This window comes from Salvia miltiorrhiza, chromosome 4 (genome assembly GCF_028751815.1).
Source record: "Salvia miltiorrhiza cultivar Shanhuang (shh) chromosome 4, IMPLAD_Smil_shh, whole genome shotgun sequence".
Lineage (NCBI taxonomy): Eukaryota > Viridiplantae > Streptophyta > Magnoliopsida > Lamiales > Lamiaceae > Salvia > Salvia miltiorrhiza.
The window spans coordinates 12,571,079-12,589,974 of record NC_080390.1 but is presented as its reverse complement, the minus strand read 5'-3'; the positions used below and the strand labels follow the sequence as shown (position 1 = coordinate 12,589,974).

Here is an 18,896-nt window from a genome sequence, read left to right as displayed (position 1 = left end):
AAACTTCTACCTCAATTCTGTATTGCTGACGTGGCAATATAATTCCACATAAGTATATTATTTTAAAAACACAAATCTAACATTTCTCTACCCCAATTCCCCTTCTCCCGTCTCTCACATCCGATTCTCCCCTTCCCCACCGCGCCCCGCTCCTCCCACCGCTGCGATCTGCCTCGCCGTCCCACCCCGCCCCCTTCTCCTTTCCCCGTTTCAACACCAGACTCTCCCTCCCTCGCTTCAATTTGCCGTAGTCCAGCCCCAAGTCAGTGCCACCGCCCCTTCCTCTGCACACACTTGCGTGTTATTTTTCAAATCTTTAAACCTGAAACCCTACTCATCGGTCTCTCTCCCACCGCCAGCTCCTTCTCTCAACTGCCGCCCCAAACGACTGTGTCTTCATGGACGGGCTCATTCATCACCCGAAGTCTAGCCATCGGAGACAGCTGACGGCGACGCTCGGTTGCCCACGCCCTAATTTCGTCCCCAAATCCATCCTCACCCCCGTCGCCGATGGCCCGTTCCAAGCCCCAGGCTGCCCAACCCCAATTTCGTTGCACTTCCGTTGATTCGCCGCCGGTATTCTCCATGGTAAGAAAGATTACACTTGATTATGAGTAGCGCTGAATTTCGGAAAGATTTACCTTTCCCTCAATGATCAATCAATTTTTAGGGATTAAGTTTAACAATGGAAAGTTATTATGCTAGGAAATATTACATTTGATTTTACTATGATTAGTGCTCAATTAGAAATATCAAATTTTGGAAAGATTTACTGATTGATAACAATGGAAACTTTATAAGCTATAAAATTGTTAGTTCGAATGATTAATCGGCTCTGAAAGTCATGCATTGAAGTTTTCACTGTTGATATTAAATAGAGATAATATATTCAGCGTGCTATAATGGATTGAAGGTCCTAAATCACAGTTTTCAATTTCAATATTCAAATGGAGAAACAAATAGTGAAAATAGTATCAGTAGAGGAAATGAAAATTCCGTATATTAGATAGAATGAAGTTTCAATAAGTAATTCGATGGTATGGTTCATAAAGATATTTCTTTGTTCATTGTATGGTGAACAATTGTTGGTTATTTGAAAAAAAAATTAATGAAATATGAAGAAACAAGTAATTTTGTGTAATTCTTTGAGGTATTTTATCACTGTTGTTTGAAATCTTGCAGGCATTGTTGTTTTTATCACAATATTATACTTTTCTTCTATTCTTTACACATATGTCAAGAATCAGTTTTAAGCTTTATTGAATTGTTAGTTGTTTAATTCCTTTTCTTTCTCTATATTTTAGTTCCGAAATTCGCCATCGAGGAATTCAAAGTGCCTCTCAACCAGGTATGATTCTATTTCTATTTCCAGTTCCATCTTTCTGAGCTATATTTTTATTTGTTGAGCCGGCCCAAAGGATTCTGAAGAATATGATTTGTGATCTGGAGTTGGTAACTTATCTGAATGTTAACTTAACAATCCGTAGTAATTTGTGGTGGCCTTTTGTGTTGTATCATTTCCTTACTTGAATACATCACTACTCACAGCAAAAGAAAATTTTGATGCTTTGTGAAGGAATATTAAATTGAATTAATGCTCCGTTTGCCCGATGATCGTTTCTTGGATTATTATTAATTTATCATACAACGATTAATCCTAACATGCTCCTATGAATTTAAGTGCTGCACGTTGGAGTTCCGAAATACCTGAAGAATTCAGAAGAATTCGTCAAACTCGCAGCTTAACAGACCAGTCAGCTTCAAGCCTTCGTTTGAAGCCTCAAACGTCCTCAAATCGTATTCTGCCCAGACATAAGACTTCTTCGTCTTCGAGAGAGCTTTCCGTGGCCGCTTTTTTCGCCTGAATCGGAGTTCTGTGGAGGAAGTTATGGCCGTTCTCCTGAAACTGCCAGAACTTGATTTCCTGCGAAAAATCTGACTCCAGCTCTGATCTTCTGAACTGTATCCCGCTCAGCTTTCACCGTTGGATGGACAACGTTTTATGAAAGTCCCAAGAGAGAAATAAAGCTCCACACGTTTCCCTGCGCCCCACAGCTCTCCAAAACCCTAATATTTTATCAGTGTGTATTTCCTGAGAGCTGACAGCTGTATTATATAATACAGAACAGAGAGAGGGGGCGCCAATATGGTAGGGGGCGATTTCTAGCTCTACTTGGGCTAGGAGACATTGGGCCAGTCCAGGGACCAGATACAAGGAATAAAGATGGGCCTCAAATAAATTAATTTATCTATGGTCAGCCCAGACCATAATTAATTTATAAATATCAGTTCATTCCACTAGAGAACCAATATTGACTTACCCATTTATTGTCGGTGATGAGTCGGGGCTTGTATTTAGACTTATTAAATCCTCGTATTTAAAATATCCGACATCCATTAATTAATTAGAGCTCTGACAGCCTTAATTAATTAATCTCTTTGTAATCCTTAAGCAGTACCACTCAAACCTTATTATTGCGCCTGAATTTAATCAATCTGCAGGGTTTAGCGCAATAAACATTATTGAGCTCCTTAAGGGGATGTCATTATCCTATACGGATACGAGATACTAATACAGATAATCAAATATCATATATTAACCGCTATCACCCAAGATATAGAGTACTCAAGTTACTATATAACTCTTGCTCATAGTAAATCAAAGTGATAAACGAATCAACATATATATCTGAAATCTTATTAGCATTAAGATCATATAAGTTACCGAGATCTTGATTCTTCACTTAAGTCAGATAGAAGAATACATCTCACTGTGGTCCTATCAATACGTTATGACGTACCAGTATAGATAAGTAGTCAAGACAAACTACTTCCATCTATACCGCAGCCTAAACCAATAACTTGTCCTAGAGTTATTTCGGCTGTGATTATATTATATCTCTTAAGGTTATTCCAATTATATGGTCTTCTGTGATCTACAACACACCATATAATCTACTTATATAGAGATAAAGAACATGCATATGCAATCATGAACCCAATCAGATAGGAGATAAAATAGGGAACACAGGAATCATTGTATACAGGCATAAAACGTTCTTGCTTTCAGTATACAAATCCAACAATCTCCCACTTATACTAAACCAAACTTTTAGTATACAATGCGTCTATTTACCAATCACCTAACACTTCTCCCACTTATACTTAAAGTTTCCTAAGTGGGTGGCATCAATCGCATTCCCATCTTTCAATGACCATTTGCGATAAACCTTTTGTGAAAAGATGAGTAGGTTTCTCCAATATGTGAGAATTTATTATATGAGCACAAAACCTCGATTTACGAATAATCGTATAACTTGGTACTTACTCTCCATGTGTTTGACCCCTTGTGGTTCTTAGATTCCTTAGAGTTTGCAACTGCACTTGAGGTTTCACGAAGGTGATGCTCTCACGCAAATTAGGAATCACCCTTAGATCCTGGAGGTAGTGGTCAAACCAAAAGGTTTTACCTCCCAAGGAAAACACATAGCTCGAGGTAATTATTCTTTGTTCCGGTCAGCCTGGAAATCCGAAATCGTATAATCCAAAAAGGAACTAAACTGTCTAACTGGTAAATTATCCTTATTCTCTAGTCATGGACTTGAGAATATAATTTACCACAGTTCAGTGTCCTTAACTAGGACTATATTGATATCTTACAACTATGCTAACTGCATAGCTAATATCAGGTCTCGTGCAAAGCATTGCATACATGAGGCTACCTACGGCGGAAGCATAAGGTATCTTCCTCATTTCATCAACCTCAACAGGCATCTTAAGACATAGTCTTTAGATAAAGGAACGCCATATCTAAAAGGTAGCAATCCTTTCTTGGCGGTATTCATACTAAAACGAGCATTCACAGTATCAATGTAAGACACTCGAGATAAGCCCAACATCCTTTTCTAGTGATCCCTTATAACTTTGATCACAGAGACGTATACTGTACCTCCTTAGTCTTTCATCTGAGACTGTTCGGATAACCATTATTTTATGTCTTGACAATAGCTCCATATTGTCGCCAATTAGGAGGATATTATCTACATAAAATGCAAGATAAACCACATCACCGACGACAAGGAGCGATTGACACGAGATGCTTCTCTCCCTCCCTCACGTAACCTTTAGGTTGTTGCACATGGATGTCCTTACCTTTTCCAAGATAATATATATGACATCCATTTGCCAGACCTCGATGGTTTAAGTGAGCTGCTATGGGTAAAATGATCCGAATGTTCTGAGCATGGCACTGGCGAAAATATCATCATAACCTATACCCTTACACTGGGCATAACCTTTCGCCACCAGTCTAGCTTCGAAAGCTACGACCTTGCTCATTCGGGCCTGTCATTATCTTGTATACTCACTTACAACCTAAGGCTTTATTGCCTCCTGGTAGCAAAATTTTCTAGTATACACCCATATTCTTAATGGATTGCTCCATTGAGGCGTGCCAGGAATCTACATTCTCGTCTTCCACTAATTCCAAGTAGATATCTGGGTCGATTCTCTTATATTCACTACCAGGGACTGAATCCAAAGATTCTCCCAAGAACATAAATCAATCGGGTTGTCCCACAACCCTCTCACTACAATGGATCTGTGGTGGCACATGTGTGTCAACAGTGCGTGCAGTGTCTTGTGGTACAAAACTCTTGCACACTTGGCTTGGTTGATGGAATCGTCTGTCTAATGTCTTCAATTTCTTGAAGCACACTATCTGACTTGGATTACTGATTACTCACATAGTCCACTTCTAAGAATCGTGTGTCATTGCTAATAATCACCTTCTGATTCTTTAGGACTAATTGCAAAGATACATAACTCATCACCGAACATATTTTATTCCAAGAGTGACCTATTTCTTCTCTCCACCACACCATTTTATATAGGGATTACACGGTGTAGTAAACTGGGTTGGAATCCCAAACACTGACAATGAATCAGAAAATATCATTCCTAACACATTATTGGCCCTTTATCCCCTTTGCCATGAATGACCTGATCTCCATCTTTTCCTCTATACAGGATTCGCAGGTTCGAAATAGTACAACCAGGATTGAATCCAATGTACTTATTTAGACGCGAGCCTTTGGATCCTGTTAAGATAGATGTGACCTATTTCTAGGGTATCAATATATGTGTAAGATCCTCATGAGAGATTAGCCTTAACTTTTCTCTTTCTTTTGTTCGATGATATAAATGCAATATAAAGGTATTTTGTAGACAAGTTATAGTATGAAGAGAGATGTTCAAAAATACCAGAATAGACAACTTTGTCATTTCTTATGATAGAAATACCACTATCAAAAATGACATAAGATCCATCTATTCAAAATTTTTGGAACATGATAAGGAACTCTAAAAAACTAAACTATGTCTTTAGTACTTAAAGACAAGTCTCCAATTGCAACAACTGCGACTCTAGTCACGTTGCCTATGAAGACAATCATCTCATCACTTCTCAGCTTCCTTGTCAGCCTAAAAGCCATGCAAGGTGCAATCATTATCAGTTTCTCTCGTTATCCACTACTCACAGCTGAGTAGAAAACGAGCTGACATGTCTCAGTTACTATAGCAAGTGAAGTACCTTAACCCTTTGCCTTGAGTATTGAAAGAAGAAATTTCCAATACTCAATCTTATCACACCACTACTCCCACTATTTCCCTTGTCTTTCTTGCCCCTTGGACCCTTCTTCTTCCCGTCATTCGACGAAGAAGATGGCTCTCCTTTGGCAATAACAAGTGCTTGCACATCTCTTTCCCACAACTTCCTTAGCCGTAACTAGAGCATTCAACAACTCAAAAAGAGTATTATCTTTCTTGCTCATAACAGCGTTGAGGCGGAAGTTCTTAATTAAAAGACTTGGGAAGAGAGTTCAGGATAATATCGACTTTTACCTCACCGTCGATACTCCCACTGAGCAGGTCAAGTCCGTCAAAATTTGCATGACATGCTCGCGCATTGAGCTGTGCTCACTCATAAAAATAATAAGATTACTCTCATCAAATTTAAATGAGCAGCTCAGTCCGACTCTCCGAACACTTTCTTGAGATTCAGCATGATGCTAATAGCATCATCCATGCCCTGATGTTGGAGCTACAAGGTTTGTGACATTATACTCATAATATAGCATATAGCCACATTATTCGTCTTATGCCACCTTTTATGTAATTCCTTTTTCTCATCAGTTGACTATTGTTCGGACCATAAGAACGTGGAGTAGTAAGCAACGCAAAAATTGTGTTAGTTTGTGATAAAGATAAAAATCCAAAACTGCGTTTCCATTTTATATATGTGGACCGGTTAAAAGACTTTGTGCAAGAATAAATAAACAATAAGAGACATAGACATATCTGAAAGTAAACAATTTAAACATGTAAGAACATGAAGCACATAATTCGTAACAATAATATTGTAACCTTTTGATAAAACAATATTAATGAAACCTCCAACCGCTCAAAGAATCCCATGTGCAAGCCACGTGGGGTGGACGTTTACACACGAACTCCTCAACCAGACTATTCACCTAGTCATTTAATTTCCATGTCAACTTAACCTTTTGACAAAAGAAACTAATAGTTGGCACCTTAACTAGACCATATCATCATCAAGAAGGGACTCCTTTGGGAGTTGTACATTGTACTTGATATGATATCTAAGCAATGACCACATTTTAACCTTGAAAATTAAATTCTCGAAATTGACATACTCACTCGGACCATGCCGCTTTCAATTTAATTTTCTTGGTTATCTTATTTAATTCCATTCTCCAAAGTACTAGTGAAAATTACACAAGTAAGCCACGTGGGGTGGACGTTTACTGCATAACTCCCACTACTTTAATGGTTTAAATATTTTTTATAGAAACCTCTTCTGACAAACTTATGAGAAACAAATATGAAGTAAGCCACGTGGGGTGGACGTTTACTCACATTGCTAATCACTTTGTCTAGAGACCGCATGTGGAGGTCTACATAATTTTAAGAATAAAATTAATTAAAAAATAACCACAATTTAACTTTGAAATTAAATTCTTGAATTTTGACATACTCACTCGGACCATGCCGCATTCAATTTAATTTCTTAGTTATCTTATTTAAATCCATGATCTAAAGTACTCGTGAAAAACTCCCACTACCTTAATGGATTTAAATATTTTTTATAGAAACCTCATCTGACAAACTTATGAAAGAACAAACATGAAGTAAGCCGCGTGGTGTGGACGTTTACTCACATCGCCAATCACTTTGTCTAGAGACCGCTTGTGGAAATCTAAATGATTTTTAATCATCCATAAAATTATTAATACAGCTTAGTCTTTTTCTTTCAAAATGTTTGATCATGCTCAACACATAATCCTAAACATGCTCATCTAGAACGCAACATGTAAAACATGCTTGCAGAATTCTAAAACATGCTTAAGAAAATGATAAACCTAGCATGCTTGTCTAAGCGCAGTTAATAAACACATATTAACAAGCAGAGACAAAAACATCATGCAAAGAGCATAAGAGATAAACACCACGACATGCAAAGAACAGAATTAAAACAATAAAGTTCTTCGTGACCCATTCGTGGAACCCCAAAATCTAATCTATTACATTTAAAACAAAAAAGAAAGCCCAAAAACGTAAACTTGGCCCGAACACTTCAAAACAGGCCCGTCTTTGGAAAGTAGGGTTTGGTCCAGGATCTTTGAGCAGGATGGAGTTATATTAGTGGTTGATAATATTTCATTTGACTTTGTGAAATGTGCTACTATTGATTATGTTGACGAGCTTATGCGTTCTGCCTTACAGGTTCGTTTGTGGTAGCTGCTTATTTATAGTATTTTAATAACTGATGTTATCAATCCTTTGCCAGTAAAAAATTGTGATATTATATGTGGTGAGAGTAGAAATCACTATTTACTTATCATGGTATTTCTACATGGATAGAACAGCTAACAAATTCGATGTAAATTATTTTATGAGATTCTGCACCTTTGAGATGGTACATTTTGTAAATTAGTTGGTCTAGATTCTCATTGTACTCATTTTCAATCATTTATTAATTTCTTTGTCTATCATATGTTAGTTTATTTGTTTATTTCCAGTTTTGGGTCGATTGATTGATGCTCACTCATTAATGTGGTGATGATGTTCTTGTGCCCAGACCCATAACACCATAGGTATTGGTATATAGAGAATAAGTAGTTTTGAATCTTGTGACAGAAGTGTTGTACAGCTGTGCATCTTTTAGTGGGTTTTATTGACTAGCATAATCAGATGAGGTGATTAATATGCATAAAGCTTATCAATTCTGTCACTTGCTACCTTTACTTATGTAGTTATTGTATGACATGCTAAAGGGGATAGATTTTATGTTTAGCATAGAAGTTAGATAAGTAAATTGTATCTGAACTGCTGCATTTAAATCTATGTTCGTTCTGAGGTTTAGTGTTCAAGTTTGTTTATTTGGTTGTCTTTTATCTATTTATGGATTACATTGTTGCGATAACTTTTATATTTTTAATTAAATTAAATATTTACGTAAAATATATCAAATTAAAGCTCTTATCATAATTTTTAATCTGATATGCATATTAACTATTTTATAATAAGTTGAATTTTACAATTTTAGAAAAAAAAATAAAATAAAAAATAAGGAGATAAATAACTACAAAATTGTCACATAATTCTGAAAAAAAAAAATTGAAACCTAGGCTTATTAATACTCCTTCCGTCCACGAAAGAACTTCCTATATTTTCTTTTTGGGACGTCCACGAAAGAACTTCCTACCTATTTTTGGACTATACCCCACCACTTATAATCCTCTTACTTTTCACTTTTCACAACTCTCAATATTAATTATAACACATTTTCACCACTCTCAATACACTCAACTACCTTTTATCCACTCTCAATACACTCAACAATATTTTTTCTTAATAATAATAATAATAATAATAATAATATTGAGGGTTATACTTAATTAAGGAGTTGTGTGGGTGGAATAATGATTCCAATTATATTACAGTTTTGAATTGATTAATTTGATTACGCGGGAAATATTTTTATATTTTTATGTTTATATAAAATTGATATCAACTCAATTACTATATTTATATATAAAGCAAAAAAAAAGTAATTTTAATTGAATATATTTGAGCGTAATATTAAAAAAATAAAGAAGAATTCACAATAATAAAAATTAATACTCCCTCCGTCCACGAAATGAGTACCCATATTTCTTTTTTCGTCCGTCCATGAAATGAGTACCCATTTCCCTTTTTGGCAAGTGTACCCCACACATCTTTTTAATTAATACACTAAAAAAGTGGGACCCTTAAACTATTCACACTACACTCCATACATTTCTTAAAACCCGTGCCGTCCACAAATGGGTACTCATTTCGTGGACGGATGGAGTATTATGAAATGGTAATATATATATATATATATATAATTTAAAAATATGAAAATGAAAAAAAAAAAAAAAAAGAATTGGATATAGATCTATGAAAAAAAAGGTGAGTGAGTTGAGATTTTTTTTTTAATTATAATCTTTAAATAAATACACATAATTTTGCATGTATGAGTGGCAAATAGTAGTGCACAAGAAGTTGAAATTTTCTCTAAAATTTGTTGCAGTTTCGTGGTGATTTATTTATTGGATAGTTGATTGCAGGATGTTGACGCCGAGAAGTAGCAACGCCCCTACCTCTCAAGCCTTGGCGGCTATCCGACGGGTAGTGGGTGGCGAGTATTCGACGAATGGCGGATGGCGGATACCCGACGACTGGCGGGTATCCACGGATTGCGGATATGGGTGGCAAACACTAGTGGGTGATAAAAGTCCTCTTTAATTTATTTTTTCATGTAAGTTTAATGTGTAACGTAGACCTATATCATATTAACAGTTTTTTAGTAAATAATCTCCATAATTTATAAATATATTAAGAAATAATTTTTACATTTTTTATATATAAAAATTATAATATTAAATGATACTCGTCGAAATTCGACGGGTTACACACTAGTTTCTTTTTCATTTAGATATAATTTTTTTTTGAGGGGTTTTTCATTTAGATATTATTTTACTTTCTCATTTTCTTTTGTTTTTCGGTTTTATCCTCTTCTTTTTTGTGCATAGCATGTTTAAGTATGATTTCACAGATATAATTGTATTTTTTTTGCTACGTTTTATATAAAATTTTAGACCTTTTAAAATTTAAAATTCATAAAAAAAAATTAAAATGAATAATTAAGTTATGGTAATTTAAAATTTTAAAACTATTTTTTAAATCCTTCCTCTCTACTCTATTTAATGTTTTTTGTATTATTCTCTCCTTAATGACATGCTCACTTTTTTCTACTCTATATATATGTGTGTGTATTTATTTTATTTTTGTGTTTTTAAAGTTAAAATAAATAGATATCATATTTTGTGTTTTACATTTTTTTAATTACAATGGTTTAGAATGTAACAAATGTGAATGAAAATATATTGGTTCATTATATAACTCTTTTTTTAAATAATTTTTTTGTACTAATTTTAATATAACTTTGTAGATTAATAATTAGTTATATATATTAAAAATATGATTTCATATAAGAATTTTTATTTATGTTTGTATATGAAAAATTTTATTTATTTATTATGACATGTAATTGTAACAGCTCAATTCTTGAAGGAATAAATACAATCGAGGTGCAACCATTTTATGGAAATAACATAAGGGAAAAATACTTATGGGGGAAATATATTAGTAGCCTAAAATATAAAAACAATTTTCAAAAGAGCCATGAGTATAAAAGTATAGTAAAAGTAGCTATTTTGTAATAAAAAGACAAATGTATCCTCAATGGAATCCACAAATAATATAACAATAATATATTAAAAATAAAATAAAAAACATAATTGATAATTGGAAGAAAGGTACAACTTTATCATCCCCTCTCTCATCTCCCTCTCGATTTATTCTCTTCTCTGTCTTCCATCTCTCTTCTCTTCTCTCCTCTCTCTCTCTCTCTCTCTTAAATATAGAAACAACATTTTTATTTGAAAAAAACAATTCCTTTTATTCCTTAAATTTGGCCCACAAAAACTTTTCTCTCTCTCCTATATTCTCACGTATGCATTCAATACATATCACCAAACTTAAGGTTTTCTCCTCCACCAAACACCCGCCCCTCCCTCATTCATTACTTCTCACCAAACACCTGCCGCTGCACTATGATGGATTCGCCCATCCGCCGGCGTCTTCCCTACTGAGAGAGAGCGAGAGTCGCCGCGCGCCCAGCCTGGTTCCACCGCCGATGTCGCCTGTGATAGAGGTTGAGCGTGCAGCCTTATTCCACCGCCTGAAACCCTAAGCACGTCGCTGCCGCCGCGCTCGTCTGCCATCGGGGTTTCACGCCGTCGCCTGAAGCCCTAAGCACGTCTTCCACAGCTTGACGCCGCCTCGCTCGTCTTCCACAAGAGTTTCACGCTTTAGTCAAGGTAATTCATTTTTTCTTCCTCGAATCGAACAACTCAAAGGACTGGAGTATGTTTAAATTTTCCTGAATTCTTGGCAAAATAAGTAGACGCCTGATTCATAAATTAAAAAAAAATGATATATTTCTTTAAAAGATTATTATTTTTCAGATAAATCGATGCATTCTCAAAATTAATTGGCAAGATTTTTTTTTTTTTTTAGTTTGAAATGTGGGATAGTGACAAACCTGCATTTGCATGCGTGTGTCTATTCTTTCTCAACTTTTTGCTAATTGTATGTACTATATATAAAAAGGAGTCTAAAAAACAATGATGAGTGTTTCAGCATTTGTTCTAAAAGAAAGTTATGGAATCTTGATTACTTTTGTTGATCATGGGTGAGAGCGCCCCTGCATGATTTGTCACTAGATGCTGTAATAATTTGAGAGGTTATATAATCATCAAAAACTGCAAAAAGGGCGTTGTTGTGTTGTGTTGTTTTCGAAAGCTTATGCGTAAAAGCTTTAAACTTTTAAGTATATGAATTGAGAAATTATGAGATATGACTAATTATAACTTGTGAGAAAGAAATAACCCATTGAGATTTTAGAAAGAAAACTCTAAAAGCTTCAGTTAAAGCCAAATTCAGAACAAAAATGAAAACCAAAAGTATATTAATTTTGATTTGAGATTTGTTTGTATAGAAACAATTGCATTGTCCAGAAAGGTAGTAGAAGTGTATTATTTCCTCAGGAGGTGGTTTCAAATCTATAAAAAGATCACTTTGTTCCCTAAGTTCCCTAGTCTTCTTACTTCGCAGTCACAGTAGGGTTTTATAAAACCCATCATCATCAAACAATTTTCTTTTCTTCCCATACATCATTCCATCACAATCAGCCGCACATTCATTCATATTTTTTTCTTTTTCCATTCCTTTTAGTGACACTAGTTTGCAATATCTATATTTTTGTGTAGAAGATGAGTGACACCCAATCCGATCCTCAATACGAAGAGGAGGTGGAAGAGACGTCCGAAGAGAGTTTGGAGGAAGAGGAGGTCGAAGTGCAGCCAGAGAGGCGGAGGGGAAGACGACGAGGCCCACGAAATGTCGCCCGCGATGAGTATGAAGAACCACCACCCCCAGTTAGATTTATTGCTGAATATTTTTTTTATATTTTTATAAGAAATATTATTAGATTTATTTCATGAAATTTGTTGATAAAGAGATTGCTCCACTAGTTATTATTGTTTCCTTATTCACGGTCCATTCTAACATGGTGAATCTATTGACCAAATCATTCACCTATGACTTATATAATGATTAATACATTAATGTAATTAAATCAATACTCGATCTATGATATTGCTCCTATGAATGTGCTAATATATGTGTTTTGGACTGTTTTTAGCCAATGTTGTGTTTGTGTGTTGGAGCTTTTGTTGGCTGTTGGATGTTGGATGAAATTGTGATTAAATTATGTAATCGTGTAGTACTTGTGTACTAAGGAACCAAATTTTGTGTACAATTTCGTGCACTTGATAACTATGGATGATGTCAGGTTTCGTGTAAGTCTTTGTGTTCTAATTTACAGAGTTCGTGTACTATTCGTGTACTGAAGAAATAGGTTTCGTGTATGCCGTCGTGCACTTGATATCAATAAATATTAACAACTTTCGTGTACTGTTTCGTGTTTATGTTTATAGGTTTCGTGTATTATGTCGTGTATTGAAGAACATGTTCATGTATGCACGAGATATTGTGCACGACTATGATCTTTTGGACACGACACTAGACACGAAATCAAATAACATACTTTTAAATGATTTGGTATCGATATGGATGTTAACATTTTCATTTTCATTGAGAATTATGCTTCAAATCTCAAAATAAACTTACTTAACACGGTTTTATTGAATTCACTATTAAATTATTGAAACGTGAAACTTACAACTTTGTAAAAAACACTCATATAAATATTAGTGAAGTAACTCAAGATCTATAAAGATAATAAGTCATATTGTTGTTTTAAAGACATTCTCAGTAAAGATTATAAAAACTACTCAATTGGCTCATTGCACTAATTTATAATGATCGATCAATTCAAAAATAGATCTGAAATCAATCATCCTATACGGTGCACGAGATTAGGGTACACGAATCCTTAGGGTACACGAAACACAACACGAACCACTGCACTACACGAAGGTTTCGTGTACCCTAATCTCGTGCACCGTATATGATAATTGATTTTAGATCGTTTTTGAATTGATCGATCATTATAAATTAGTGCAACGAGCCCACTGAGTAGTTTTTATAATCTTTACTGAGAATGTCTTTAAAACAACAATATGACTTATTATCCATATAGATCTTAAGTTACTTCATTAATATTTATATGAGTGTTTTTTACAAAGTTGTAAGTTTAACGTTTCAATAATTCAATAGTGAATTCAATAAAACCGTGTTAAGTAAGTTTATTTTGAGATTTGAAGCATAATTCTCAATGAAAATGAAAATGTTAACATCCATATCGATGCCAAATCATTTAAAAGTATGTTATTTGATTTCGTGTCTAGTGTCGTGTCCAAAAGATCATAGTCGTGTACAATATCTCGTGCATACACGAACATGTTCTTCCATACACGACATAATACACGAAACCTATAAACATAAACACGAAACAGTACACGAAAGCTGTTATTATTTATTGATATCAAGTGCACGAAGGCATACACGAAACCTATTTCTTCAGTACACGAATAGTACACGAAATTTGTTAATTAGAACACAAAGACGTACACGAAACCTGGCATCATCCATAGTTATCAAGTGCACGAAATTGTACACAAAACCTGGTTCCTCAGTACACAAGTAGTACACGATTTGGGAGAGGGAGAGAGAGAAGCGCCGGAGTGGCGCCGGAGAAAAAGAGAGGACCGAGAGAAGGGTTCTCGGCGAAGATGTCGTCCGAATCCAAGGTGGTGATGGATCATTGAGATCGGAGGTTGAAGAGGGTCCCATCACGGGGCAGTAGCCGCGGAGCTCTTCTGTGGAAGCGCCCGAGTCGTTCGACTGTCTGCCGGCGAGCGCTTCTGTGGAAGAGGGTCTCCACCGATTCATGCAGACTGTCTCTGCAAAGTTCACTACAAGAAAAATGCTAATAGACAACATGCAAAGCGTGTCATCTATTTGAAAATCGCATGTCATGTATGAGGGTGTTGTCTATTGGGGGCGCTAATAGACAACGCGCATGCGCATGTCGTCTATTAGCTAATAGACGACATGCGCATGCGCGTTGTCTATTAGCTGATAGACAACGAGCATGCGCATGTTGTCTATTAGAGCATGCGCATGTTGTCTATTAGCTAATAGACAACATGCGCATGAGCGTTGTCTATCAGCTAATAGACAACGAGCATGCGCATGTTGTCTATTCGTTGAATTTTTAATTTTAATTCTGCAGTTATACTTAAATTTCTTATTTTTTCAAATAAATATTTTATTAAATCTAAAAATTCATAATAAATAATTTAAAATATATACACGAATAATAAAAATGTCATTCATTAATTTCAAATATTCTTTATCATTCTACATTGAAAAAATATCCATCATACAAACATTCTACATCAAACCCAAGATGTGATCAAAGTTATCAAACAAGGAGGAGCTCATTCTTGATGATGAAGGGCAGTGGCTGGAGGGCAGTCGCAGTGGCTGGAGGGCAGTCACAGTGGCCGGAGGGCAGTGGGCTGCAGGGGCCATTCTTGGCTTGCTCTGCTGCTTTCGCTTCTGCATCTTGAAACCGTTTGGCACGAAGCTTCCGACTACAATCTGATTTTATATGTATTCATATCAGGACATCATTTCAAGAACTAAGAAGACCCAACGGAAAAAGTAGTGACCTGGATCGGACTAGCTGCCATGAGCAAACCTGCAACGCCACCACCTATTACGCGACCATCAGGGCTAGCTAGCGAAACGCTTAATCCCTTCGATCCAGCAAAACACAACAGCAATAGGCACAGTTAGAAAAACACCAACAAGACCTATATTTACAAAGGATGTCCCAGAGGCATCATTAAACTTACAGAGTTTTTAGATTAGGAATTTGCGTTAATGTCGAAGGAATTGGACCAGTAAGCTGATTGTTCTTCAAGTTCCTGACACGAGGTATAATTTGCACGTCAAGTTAAACGACTAAGAATTCCATCAGACATAAATAGCAATCAACCCCAAAACATTTAGTGCAAACAAGGTGACTACATAGTTGTAGAACGATGGCCTAGCTGCATATGTTGAACATATTTTAGTCCAAGTACGTGATCAAAATAGAAACAGAAGCTTTCAATATGAGAGAAAGTAGCACTAACGTGACAAAAGGTTCCAAGCAGTCGCCTTCTCAGGAACGCATTCCCATCCCTGATTTTTCACCAAGGAATCACTAAAATGAGAGAGAGAGAGAGAGAGAGAGAGAGATAGAGAGAGAGAGATGAATGATCCCAGCAATAGGGCTGTCACGACCCTTCTTGAAATCATCCCAACCTCTCACCCAAGACTGGCCAGGCGTAGCACGAGTTCCAGGTGCAGCGTGATTCTCCAGATTGCTAGTCACCTTTTGCCACACAGCCACGAATACCTAACATACATAACAAATTAGGGAAACGAAACATCTATCGGAAAGTACAAGGGAGAAAAAGAAAAACAGCTAGCTCAGATCAGTATCAATTTTATCGTCTTACTGGATTTACTTTCACTGCCTCAGGGGGTTCCTCTTGGCTGGTCAGCCATTTCCACAGATCGGGATTTTCCTGCAGATGATAAAGAGTGGATATGATTAAACAAGAAGAAAAGCGCCAGTGCTATCACAAGTAATCTTGACAAGAGGCCAAACGCCCACTTTTGAGCTAGTTGAGGCAAGTCTACTACAACATGATACCCATTTTTGTACCTTTCATAAGACCAAACAGAAACAAACATGGGCAGATATCTCTACATCCCTGAAATGAATCTGCATATGAGCATATCCATCATAGTTAAGTCTTGTCATGCAAAGTGAGATTTGATTTGTTACAAATATATTGTAGAAAGTAGCATGCTCTGCTACTGAAAGCATTGTGTTGTAAAATTGAGGAAGTGCACTTGTTTCCTAATTGTCTTGAAAAAACTATGAGGAAGATGCAAGGTTCAGAGGGTATTGATCTGGTTGCTAGGAATACTCCAAATAATCTTTTTTCTTGGATGCCTAATCATAATGTTCTATTTCCCTGAACAAGAATTTTCTCTAGAACTACTTTCTCACCAAAGGAAACAATGTGCCATCACTAACCTTCACTCAATTCAAAGATATCCATTTTTTCTTGTTTTCATCAATATCAGAAGTAAAAAACCGAGTGAAACAACAAATAGGGATAGTCAGACTAGTCGCGGATCCAGTAATTGTTAACATGAAATAGCATGATCAATGACATCATAACAAAATCTCCATTTAAACACATTCGTAAACAGCACAACTTCAACAATCTAAACCTACACACAACTTCAAGCAAATCAAATGAGGGGGAAATTTCAGAATTTCAGATATTATAACTTGTTCCATCAACGCACACATAATAGCATGGCAAGATGAATGATCCTTTCCGGCTTCCCTCCCTCCTGTAAGCAAGTACTTTGAACCCTAATTTAGCAAAAAATCAAGTCCTGATTTGAACAACAAAAAAATCAATCCCTAATTTGACTTTTTGACGCAAGCAAGTGAACAAGAACAACTAACCTGGAGGCTGAATCGGATTAATTTCAGAGGCCGGGGACAGGGATGGCGGGACGTGTGCGTCGGATTTCAGGTGGAGGTTGGCGATTGTTGTTGTATCTTCGAATCGACGACCACCGATGGGAGTGGCGGTGCGGGACGCATTCAGGAACTGGCGTGGGGAGTGCAACGACTTGTCCTCGCTGTCGGAGGCGAGTATCCCCATGGTGGCGTTTGAGTTCGGTGGCAGGAAGACGGTGGTGCTGTCGCCGGAGAGCTGTTGTGAATATTCAAGTTTGGTGGCGGAATTTGATTTTGGGAGCAGCGTGTGTTTTGGGGGAATGAAATCTGACTTTTTTTGGGAGAAGAAGTGTTGGGAATGAAATTAGGCGCTAATAGACGACGTGTGAGAAATTGTGTCTTCTATTGTATAATAGACGACATTTTCGGGTTTGTCGTCTATGACCGTCTTTCTATAGACGACGAGGCTCAGAAATATGTCGTCTATACCTCTATTAGACAACGCGCTTGGTTAAATGTCGTCTAATTTCATGTTTATAGACAACGCACTATCTACTGCGTGTCATCTATTGAGATATAGATGACATGTTTTTGATGTATGTTGTCTATTTTATGTTGTCTATGGCCTTAATTCTTGTAGTGGTTGTTGTGTTTGAAGAAAAAGATACCATCTTTTTTATGGGTTTTTCTTGAAAGTTGAAATACTTGTTTGTGCGCGCGTGTGTGATTAATAAAACTCTTTTCCAGCATATATTATCTTTCTATGCAGAATAATTCGGAAAAAGAAAGTTACAGAACAAAATTTTAAAAAAAAAATATAACTTGGGGCAGCATATGGAGTTTTCATGAATCTTTTCCTTTTCTTCTCTTTTAGAGCTTCTTCTCACGGGAAAATACTACTTTCTTTAACACTTTATTTTCTTTCTTTTCTTTTTCTGGGGTTTCTACGGGAACAAGTAGAGAATGAAGTGAACTACTCCTTCGACTCTAATTACAGCTTGGGTAGGTGCAGCCGTGGAAACAAGAAAGGGGGAGAGAGAGAGAGAGAGAGAGGGGGACTCTTTTTTCTTTAAAGAAAATTCCTTTTTTGCTGTTTTCTCCATTAGCTTTTGTGCACTCTTTACACAAAAGAAAAAAGAAAGGAAGACCACTAGAATTAGTGATAAAATAAGAGAAAGGTAGAGTAGGTTTGAAAGAGTTGCAGTGGAATCTTTAGCACCAAACCCAAGTCGAGAGAGAGAGAGGAGAGGAGAGAGAGAGGGATTTTGTGGGCCCCATTGAGGATATATTTGTCTTTTCACTATAAAATGGCTACTTTTACTATAGTTTTATAGTTGTGGCTTTTTTGAAAATTGTTTTTATATTTTAGGCTACTAATGTATATTAACACAATACTTATTGAACCCGAATAATAAGATAACTAGCCGGGCTAGTATATAGAAGTGTTCACTTTTATATTGTAAAATTAAAATTTAGCATATGAAATAAAAATATTAAAAATTTAAAGTGTTAATGTATAATAATGGTGGCATATTAATATCGAATGGAAATTATTTCTTCTTTTTATCTTTTCCTTTCGATTGCTCTTTTTTTTAAGTTATATATTTGAAAATGTAATATGGAAAGCTTATTGAATACTTATACTAATCTATATATATAT

The 18,896-nt window shown here is 36.0% G+C and overlaps 1 protein-coding gene and 1 long non-coding RNA gene across 5 annotated transcripts; one reads left to right on the top strand and one right to left on the bottom strand.

The window, feature by feature from the left end:
* Positions 1 to 65: 65 nt before the first annotated feature.
* On the top strand, positions 66 to 1,514 carry LOC131022770 (uncharacterized). Its single transcript, XR_009101415.1, has 2 exons — positions 66 to 588; positions 1,305 to 1,514. It is a non-coding gene; the product is annotated as an uncharacterized LOC131022770 (long non-coding RNA).
* A 13,500-nt stretch (positions 1,515 to 15,014) lies between these two features.
* Positions 15,015 to 17,599, bottom strand: LOC131022768 (uncharacterized). Of its 4 annotated transcripts, none has more exons than XR_009101412.1 (7): positions 17,240 to 17,599; positions 16,418 to 17,143; positions 16,209 to 16,277; positions 16,082 to 16,105; positions 15,558 to 15,629; positions 15,372 to 15,458; positions 15,015 to 15,300 (listed from the first exon to the last, which is right to left on the bottom strand). XR_009101412.1 is itself a non-coding variant. In XM_057952290.1 (4 exons), the coding sequence occupies exons 1-3, from the start codon at positions 17,439 to 17,441 to the stop codon at positions 16,228 to 16,230; spliced, it is 312 nt and encodes a 103-aa protein (XP_057808273.1). In that variant the 5' UTR covers positions 17,442 to 17,589; the 3' UTR covers positions 16,052 to 16,105; positions 16,209 to 16,227. The 4 variants fall into 4 exon arrangements, 1 of the variants encoding a protein (XP_057808273.1); XR_009101414.1 differs by having other exon boundaries at positions 17,074 to 17,143; positions 17,240 to 17,591; XR_009101413.1 differs by lacking the exon at positions 16,418 to 17,143 and having other exon boundaries at positions 17,240 to 17,586.
* Between the last annotated feature and the right edge of the window lie 1,297 nt (positions 17,600 to 18,896).